General features: G+C 37.7%; 1 protein-coding gene across 1 annotated transcript in view; it reads left to right on the forward strand.

Annotated features, from left to right (window-relative positions):
• The window catches only part of KIAA0586 (KIAA0586 ortholog), a 75,413-nt gene extending 65,318 nt beyond the window's left edge, over positions 1-10,095 (forward strand). The window contains exons 33-34 of the mRNA XM_063440195.1: positions 471-548; positions 9,533-10,095. Of these exons, the coding sequence (XP_063296265.1) occupies positions 471-548; positions 9,533-9,654 (200 nt within the window). The 3' untranslated portion in view covers positions 9,655-10,095. The remainder of the gene's footprint in view (positions 1-470; positions 549-9,532) is intronic.
• Positions 10,096-10,569: the final 474 nt, after the last annotated feature.

Genomic DNA, 10,569 nt, shown 5'->3' on the forward strand with positions numbered 1-10,569 from the left:
GTTAGGGTTCAAATATTGTAATGTTTCCAAAGAAGTCAATATGGAGAGTCGGTTGGGAAACAGACCCTCCCAGAATAAAGAATTAATTTAAAAAAATCAATGTTAAGTTATTGATCAATTTATCTTGTTTCGTGGGAAACATTCAGTGCAATGAGGAGGCACCATTCCCCAAATCAACGGGGACATCGAGGTAATCTCACTCCTAATTCTGAAGGAATTTCCACGGGGAGCCTAGACAGATCTGTCATTGGGCAGTCACGACATGGTTCTGAAGGAGTTTAGAGCATAGACTAACCTATGACTTAATTTTTTTATTTTTATATTATATTTTATTATTCATATATAAAAAAAGGAATTTGAAAACTCATTCACGGTTATGATTCACTAAAACACGTTAACGCATGTGAATTCTTTTTAATGTAAGGAGAATGTAAAGAAAATAAACATGTGTTTAAACTTAATTATTACAGGAGGACAGGAAGATTCAGAAAGGACAGTTGTTGAGCCTAACATGTATGTCAGCTCAACGTTTCCAAGCAGGAGTCAAGGTATTGTTTAATACATTTGTATTCTTGTGTCGTCTTCCCTCTATATTGTGTCCTTTATCAATGCGTCTTTGGATGTAACAGCTATATTCCCCATAACATTTCCTAATTCATTTCAGTTCTGTATATTTCTAACCTCCGTAAATCAGAACACCTTAGCCCACAGTGCATATTACAAAGCAACATTTACATCTGGTTCATGTTAAAATAATAAAAAAAATAAAACGTAATCCTATGGTATTAAAAATCTTAGTGCAGAGCTTTGAATAACCAAAAGAGCATGTTCCCTTGCTTTGTGAAGGTTTATATATAAAAAAAGCAAGTTAAATTAAAAGGCTGCAGGTGCCCATGTGGAATGCAAGGAAAGATTGCCAGCTGGGAAATGTTATGGCTTTAACCATTTTACTGCTGGTTGAGTCCTCAACTCCACTTCTTCTCCCTCCTTTACACAAATGGTTTTATTGGTGACACTCTGCTTAAAGAACAAATATCAAATCTATGATGAAAATCTGCCTTCAATTTAATAGAGTGGGGGATGGGTTACAGGCGATAATGGGAGACAGACATGAGATGATAGTCATTAATGGAGCCGTGTAGATCTAAGAGTTTATATGCACATACATACATTCATGTTGGATGAATATCAAATGTTTACCTGGCATTCTGTCTGTCTGGATTCTGCCAGTCTATATTGGACAGAGAATGTTAAGGTTCCAACATGCTTACTCAGGTAAAAGTGTGAAAGTAATGAAAAACAGGTAAGGGGCATAAATCAGGAAAACACAACAATATATAAGGATATTCAGGAAGCTTGATCTGGTAAGAGATAATTACTTTAACCGTTATAAGCAGAAGCAGGGGGGATTGGGAATCTGAGAATATTGATCCAGGGCTCTAAGAGTAAGGAATGCATTTATTGACACGCTGTAATACACAGGTAAATGAAGCGGAGTATAACAAGCATAGAATATACATTATAACACAGTACCTATATAGAGCCATTTGTTCACTCATGCCTTTTGTATTTTCCAATGAATGTGTATGGAGATGGATTTAATTTGTTGTAACTTTTATGCTGGTTTATTAGGTTTTACAATATTATAATCTATTTTGGACGCATTATACTAGATTATTGAATACCTGCCAGTGTTTGTGGGTGATGCTTTCTTCAAATGACCGATTTTTGTGGCTCGTCTATCAATTTAGAGCGGTTCCTGTTGGATAAATTTGCCTTTACACATTGGTAAACAAGGCTTTCTCCCGGATAATACAGTTCAAATGGTGGGTAATCCACCGTTAGACTTTGATTTTTCAACCAATTAAGCTTTACCATCAGCTAGATCGCTGGCTTGTTAGAGTGCAGGTCTCATAATCAACAAATCAAGAGTCATTTAGGGCAGACATGTGAACCTGTGTCTACTTCCTGATAACATTGTAATTGTGCAAACATGACATGGAATTGTACGTAAGGCCAAAATAGTCGAGCTTGGAAAATAGCTGATTCAGAGGTTGGTTTGTTAATTTTATTTTTTTAGTCTACCTTCTTGGCATAACATTTTGAATTCCTTTTGTCTGTTACAGTTCCTGGTTTCATGAATAATGGATTTTACTCAATATATCTTGTGCCCCTTTGGTGGTCTCTTTTATTTGCATTGTGTCTAGAGAGTTGGGCATTTTTTTGGCAGCAGTTATGGTATTTCTATTTCTAAATGTATAAATCTGCAATTTAATTTGTCTGTTTTTTCCTGTTAATAAATATACGCAACACAGATTGCAGGAAGATGCACAGACCCATAGTTAGAAGATTGCCTAGAGATGCAGCAAAGTTATAGATTAATAAACCCAGTAGCTGGTTCCCAGCATGGAGTTAGATTGCAGTTTCTATTCCCTCTGGAGTGGGCTGGTATCATCAAACAAATACAACATCAAAGAGTATGAACAATCCGTCTGATCATACCGAGATTCCAAGCAGTCACACAGCAAGGCCAGTTTATTCCTACCGTGAGATAACACTGTATGGTTTGTATCATACTTACCACACATTGTGTCTGCTTGTACAGCTATTACATGCTTGCATAAGGCTTCATTCTCTCACATTCCTCAAAATGGTGAAACATTGATCCAGCAAAAGGTGTCACAAAGAACAATCCTCTCTATTTCAGATCATTTCAATCCTCTGATTTGAAAGGGACACTATAGTCATCAGAACAACTACAGCTTCATATAGTTGTCCTGGTGTCTGCACCCTGTTCCTATAGGCATTTTCATGTAAACACTGCTTTTGCAGAGAAAACGATCACGTTTGTATTGCTCCCTAAGGACACCTCCAGTGGCACTCACTCAGACAGCCACTATAGGTACTTTCTGGGTTCGTACAGCACAAAGTGAAGCATTGACGTTCAGTGTCTCCACACTCAGCATGGAGGCGCTGAACTTTCCCCATAGAGATACGTTGATTTGACACATCTCTTTGAGGAGATGCTGATTGGCTGAGATCATAAATTATGATGATCTCAGCCAAGGGGGCGAAGCAGAGCCAGCGCCAGGTGCGTCCTGACCCTATTTAAGAAAGGGAGGGCCGGCCACCTAACGTGTTTTTGACGCTAGTATTATATTGTAATATTGTATTTCTATAGTGTTTCTTTAAAAAGATCATTGGCATTGACAGTATACCACGGATGATGACACTCTGGCTACAGTTCCGTCACGACTTCTATATAGTCACAGACCTCTACACAGACCTACAGAGCACTACTTCTCCATGTATGTAATTTTAATTTGTTTGACTATCAGAGAAAACATTCACTTGCTGAGAATGTTAATCTAATTTCTGTCCTGAGAATATTGCTGCTGACAAAGGCTATTGAATTACCCTCGCATTTTCAGCATATACCAGATAATGCAGCCTGCAAAACATATTTGTACTTATGTTTCGGAGACTGTAGCATGAACGGCCTTTCAGCACCGGAACTTCAAACACTTGGCAAAGGAGAATACGTTATTGAAATCCCACAGGACGGAGATATTCTTGTCCACGAAACAGAACCAGCTGTTGAAACAATGACATCATAGGCTGGTGGGAGGCCGCTGTGGATTATTAGCAAATTAAATTCTATAAGCATCAAATTGTGTTTTATACAAGCAGCACACACATAGCTTTAGTGTGGTTCTCGGTCATTGCCTTCTTAAATGTTCCAAATTAAACCGTGTTTTACAGGGCAATAACAGCAGTTCTATTACGTCCGCTTTAACTGGTGGGAGTTCTGGAGGCTTTTCGTTTGCATTTCAATTTTCCCAAATGAGCTTGTCCTACTTATACTACGGAAAATGTATGAATCTGGTTTTATGTTTCATATGCAATGCCTAGAGTACATGAAATTATTTTTGTATTTTACCTGTAATCCGTATACAAGTAGACGGATGATGATGATGACAGGTAGCAAATCAGCCAACCTAGTTTTTACATCATCCTGTCCATTTTACCATGATCTCGGCTGTGATTGAAGGTACAGCTTAACTAGCTCATATGCGGTATCTATGGAATCCAGGATTTAAACATTGCTTTTACTTGTGTTGTTTTTATTATGTATGCATGTAGATATATATTTATTTAAACTACCACAAAGCACCAGAACTGTTTTAGGAAAAGGCACGAACAGGGCATTGTATGCAAATAATATTTTTTCTGCGATACTTAGTTGCAGTGCAGTGCTAAAAATGTTCATGGTTTTACTTGTTTTTGTGATGATTGCTAGACTTTGACATATGAGCTAAACTTATGAAAGTTTAGAAAATTGGGACTAAAAAAACTATGGGTGCTATAAAACAAAAATATGCTGGCCATATTTAAACGAACAAAAGTAAATGTTCCTTTTATATGCTAGATTCAAGAATACTCTTATCTCAGAAGTAATACTGTGTGTGCCATTGATCTGTAACTATTTTTTCCATTTTTTAATTTATCTATTTAAGGGATTTTATACACATCACAACTCTATAGGCACCCAGGCCACTTGTTCTCATTGAAGTGGTCTGGGTGTCGTGTCTCTGTCTATTTACCCAGATTAACTGAACATGTTTACATTGCAGGGTTAACATGCCTTTAGTGGCTGTCTGACTGCCAGAGTCGAGTTAATATTCAATACAATGGTCTCATAGACCACATTTAAATGGCGCAACGCATCATTTTGACGTGTATGCGCACTTTACTCCCTATGGGGAAACATTAGATAGACTGAGATCATCTACACTCATGGTCTCCGCAAAGAGGCAGAGAGCCTACATTAAAGAGCGGCATGGCGAGGGCTCAAAGGGAAGTAAATCTCGCCTATCAAACCCTCACACAACAGGGGGGACCCACTAGAATAGTTAGTTAAAAAATGATAGCGTTAGGAATACAGGTTAGTAGTGTTAACTTTTACTTGGGGAACCTTATAACCATTTTAATGTTTTTTAAATATTATATACTAAATACAAAAAATGAATTGTAAAAGAACCTACATGAGACTGTTCCAGTTATGAGAGGATTCTCTCTTGCACCCCGCGGGGAAAGTCATTATTCTACAATACACTGTTTGCTGTGCGCCGGGTTCTGTGGCACAATACATATAATGTGCCAGGTCCATCCAGTACGGACAGGCCAAAAAACATATTTTCAGGTCACTATGCGTTTGCAAAATAAACCATTTTCCTGATAGAGGCTCTTTACCCATTGTAATTTACCAGAACCTCCCCTTGTTGCTTATTTGTTATATTTCAAAATCTTTCTGATTTCCTATTAAAGAATCTTGGATCATGAGGATGCTTTATTCCTCTGAGTTGTACTGCACACAGCGCAATGCCTTGAGTACACCTCCAACACTCAAAAGGTTTAAAGTGGATCGTTATAGCACAAGAATATCTCCATTACTCAGTGCTGTGAATGTATTAGCACTTTATAAACCATAAAAGTATAACAAGTCGGTTGTTGTATAAGTGTTATTACATGTTTATGATCCTTAACTCTTGTGTCACTTTACCCCACTCCTTCTAGAATGTAAGCTCATTGAGCAGGGCCCTTAATCCCTCTGTTCCTGTGCGTCCAACTCGTCTTGTTACAACTGTCTGTTTTTCCAACCATTGTACAGCGTTACAGAATTTATGTCTTTATAAGTAATAATAATCGATTCATGCTCTACTACCCAGTAGTCTTTCCCTGAGCTCAGAATGTACAGAATCCAATAGCTCCACAGCAATGAATCTGACAGAAATGTGCAATGTGTATGAGTGTCCCAGAGCTCACAGCATTAAAACATTAAACCCAGCTTAACACAGAATGGAAGGACATCGCCAGGGGACGCCAGACACTATAATCACTTCAATGAGATGATGCAGTTACACTGCCGCAGTGTTTCTTTAATGGGGCAACAATAAGGCTATTTTCTGTCTTTCCGAGATAATTATTTTCTAGCCTTTTTACCCTCCTTTTTCCTCTCAATGTTGTTTTGTTAATGATTCTTTACTGTGGACACTCCAATCGTCTTTTAGCATTTCAGTGTAGTATACTGCGGAGATACTTTTCTCCTTCGTTGCATTTATCTCAACTGACTTGTGAAATGTGACCTGGCTGTTTCTGTTAACTAACAAATGTTATCCAATTTTTAGTAAAATGTTTTGTTATTAGACTGCTCCCTTTTTATTTATTATTTATTACTGCAATTTATATAGCGCCAACAGATTCTGTAGCGCTTTACAATATTATTGCGCTAGTAATGTTTGCATATATATATGTTGCAGATGCTGGTTTTCGTTCTTTCAATCAATCTTTAAGGTATCTGTATTCTGGTCGAATTTTCTAAAAGTTGATGTTTACCTAGTACTGCAGAGGTTGAAAGTCCTGACAGATTTCAGACGTAGTTGAATCAAAGTCTAGAATCTGGAAGAGCAGGCTAATGGAATCACTTCACTTGTGTGCAAGTCAACCAGAAAAGAAGTCTGGCTAAATTACACAAATGATGCTCTTTGACTCCTCTTCTATTTATTTGTTTTTAGGATTGTTCCATCTTCGGACTTAAGTCCTTGTTATTTTTACAGTGAGCGGGTGGGCCTACTGTAAATTCCTTTGCACCATGGCCGAGCTCTTTGTCCTAACATGCTCAACAAAAAGCAATCGCTAAAATTCGATCTATGGAACTTACTTAATGAGGGCGAGGAAACGATTTAAAATTGACCGTAAAACATGTTTGGGTACTTGTGGTTGAATGCATAGGGATGGAAGGAAATCCTACGATCGAAACTGATACTGGCGGTATTCAGCTTTCCTGTCCGTCTATTCATTTGCAATGATTTTACATGGTTTAAACTATTCATGATAACTGAGATAAGCGATCATATGCTGTTTTTTGTAATTTCTTCCTTTTCTTCTCCAGTGTCCTGCCAAAAATAGGACACAGGAGACAGGAAGTTGCACAATGGACTGTCACACAAAATCGGGGCACTTGGGTTGCATGCATTGAGCTTCATAGTTAATACATTATGAATTCCTTTTGGTGCACAATAGGGGAGATTTATTATAGTGTTTTAAAAGTGGTGCAAAAATGTAAAAGGGAAGATCACAAAATGTACCTGTTGGTCCCATGGTGATTGCCCAGTTTACAGTACTTTTGATCACATTTTAGAACAGAAAACGTTGATAAATCTCAATTGCTGTCTCTACTTACAGATTTCTTGAAGGTTTTTGTTTGTCTTTTTTATCCTCTGAACTGTTCAGTCTGGAGCAAACATTAGTAGAACTGAGTTGCACATTGCTTATGAAGACGTGATTGATAGAGTGTGGTTAGACGATAGTTTATTGACGGTGCCGATTCTTTTTAATTCTCTCCATATATGGCTGCAAAATGATTCATAATTTCTTGTGGTTGAATCCGTGCACTGGCTCTTCCAGAAGAATACTTTTACTTGTCGAAAAATAATGAGCTTTAACGAGGTAATACAATAATGTATGTGCTGCGGAGGGTCTTAGACTTTTTTATATATTAGTCGTAATTATGGACACAATGCAATGCATAGGAAATCTATTGCATTTCTAAAAAACGGCTCCAGTGACTTGGCAGCGTGCGCTGAATCCCTAATTGGACTGAACACACGAAGGAAAGACTCAATGTTTGTATTTATTTCTGTTCCTCTAACAAAGAAATTAGAGAGGACCAGCCAGCGGAGCTTGTCTGGCATTGGAGCCCCTGACTGTGATTCTAGCCAGACATTTAAGGACACAGTACTCTGCAAAGTGTCATTATCACCTCCAAAAAAGCAACGAGTGCTTGGTCAGCACACAGAAATATGTGTAATTCGAGCAGTTCGCTTACAATGGACACAAATTCCTCTCTAAACTGCAAAACGGGGATTTAGATTTTTATAGTAATGCTGATGGTGTTGTCTGAGACAAATTAGTTTAGGTAATTCTATTCACGGAGCTCAGCTAGCGTTTGGCGTCTGCGTATTTTTGCAGTAGCCCAGCCTAGAATTAAAGCTAATGGCAATATTCTATGTAAATAGCATTGTTCTACCTACCTCTGTAGCGCTTAATGAATACTCTAAGCACCATAACCACAACAGTGTGGCATTCACTCAACGTAAGTAGTCTAACCGGTTTCTAGCAGTCTGACTTTTTACCCATACTACCTGTAGTGGTTATTGTGCTTGGAAAAATAACCTACATTTGGGTATAATTTATTTCTAGAATACTTTATCAAATGGTGAGTAAATCCACCCGTAGAATGTTCCTCCTCGCTAATAACATTTATCTGTTTGTTCTCCCCCTCGTTAAAGTCCTCCTTCTGGCGTTCCAGTCAATGATTTGCTTTGGTTTCCTCTTCAAATCTCATATTTGTTAGGATTATTGACATATTGCTCTCTTTATCTTTATTACTCCGAAACAAACCCTTTCTGAAAACATTGGTCCAACAAAGAGGAGTGAAGGTCACACCGGAGATAGTGGAGGGGGTGGTTACAGCAAGTAAGGGGCCCTGTTCCTTAAAAATAAAAAAAAGTTGTATTTCTATACGCCTTTCGGTTTTTGTGAAACTGAATAAAATCGTGTTTTCCTATACTATTTATTTCCGTTTTCTGTGCAACTCTGCTTCGTTAAGAGCTGCAATTATCTCCCATTTGCACGTGGACTTGGCAGGTTTAGCAGGAACATATTCCTATTCGGAAGGTGCCTTATTACACACATACTAATAGAAGCAATCTTCATCTGATTACCATATACTGAGCTTCTCTCCACGTACGTAGTTAGACATTAATGGACAGAGCCAGGGTCCAGGTCATTTATTTCCTGAAATAATGCAGATTACTACAAATAATGCAGAATACTTTACATTTACTTTTTGCATGATGGATCCTTTGGAATATGATTCATCCTAGCAATATTCACTAAAATTCACTATTTTAATTTAAATGTAACTAAGAAGGTATTGAATGTATGATAAAAATGATTAAAAACAGGCGAAATGTGTGATTTTTTTTTTAATAATACAAAGAGTAAATCTGAATATTTGCCTTCGAGCAGATCAGATAGTGGCCACGTGTGCATGGACATCTGTCCAAGCGAGCTAGAATCCCACATCCCAGTCTGACCATCTGTAGTACTATATCACCAGTGACCATACATATATCAATGTAATGATTCTATAAACAGTATAGAAAGCTTGTCTGGCTCTCAGTACCCCTACTTCCCTGGTCCTGCTTCCTTAGGGGGAACACTAATGAGACCTCTAATATTTTACCACCTTGTTAGAGAGATCTCCCTCATATGGAGCCACAGACATGAAAATATGACTTTTATTGACACGCATAGAGCAGGGCAGATAATTGCCAGTTGACAGGGAGCCCAGTAGTGGATCCTGGTGTCCAGTAATATAGCTGTTGGGTATTCATCTTATTCTCATGTTGTGAATGTGTTTGCATGTGTACATCTTCCTTACATTTTGTGTATTGTTTTCTCTTAGGAACCCTTGTAGACGCACCCAAAAAGATGTCTTTGACCATTCCGTCTATGAATGAAGAGGACAATGAAGATGTTAAATCTACTTTTATTGAGTCTGATTCATCAGGTGCTGATACTTTTTGAAAGAGGTGGCTCCTAGTGCCGGCTACCAAGAACCAATTTATGACAGTGTGCCTTGACATGAAGTGCATTTAGCCCTGCGTTTGGCCAGATTAAGGCTCTGAATCCAGTAATCAATGTGGCTGAGTTTGCAATTGTTATCTTCCTTAATCTCTTCAATAAATGTTTCTACAGGCTTACCTTACTGTTTTGACAGACCATGGCCTTCTCTGATAACACTACTTCAGTTTATATTGTTAAGAGTGCCTTAATCTATTGATTACTAGGTGTCCGGTAATGACCCTTAGACTCGGCTAGCTGATATGTCTTTAACCAGCACATGTATACATACAGCACAATCCTTAACTTCTATATTATTCTGTTACAAGTCAGTAATTGTAATGTTAACCTTCGGGTATATTCTCAAATTTTGTAAATAATCAGATTTTATATTATGTATTTTTATATCACCATGTTTTCAATGAAATAGTTTGTTATTTATATTAAAATTGACATTTTGAATTTAAATTATTTTACTTTTCTTTGTGTTTGACTTTGGTGCTTTTGCACAGATAGGACATTCTATTTACAACAAACTAACTTTAGTTTAATGAAGTGGTTTTGGTGTGTAGATCACACCCCTGCAGCTTCACTGCTCTGTTCTTTGCCATTTAGAAGTTAAATCACTTTATGTAGCCAAAGCCACACCTCCCTTGCTGAGACTCACACAGCATTCCTACGCATTTCCTGAATAATAACTGACATTGTTTAGCTTACCTTTTTTCATTTATTCTCCGCTTTTCTTGCATTTAACTGAATTTCAGCAGTGTACAAGCAAAGCCATACTGCGAGTGAGGTATATGAATGTCAGAAAGTATCCGTATATAAATTCTATGAATTACAAACCTCTAAATCAAGATCAGGTTAACATGTGTAGCC

This window comes from Pelobates fuscus, chromosome 13 (assembly GCF_036172605.1).
Source record: "Pelobates fuscus isolate aPelFus1 chromosome 13, aPelFus1.pri, whole genome shotgun sequence".
NCBI lineage: Eukaryota > Metazoa > Chordata > Amphibia > Anura > Pelobatidae > Pelobates > Pelobates fuscus.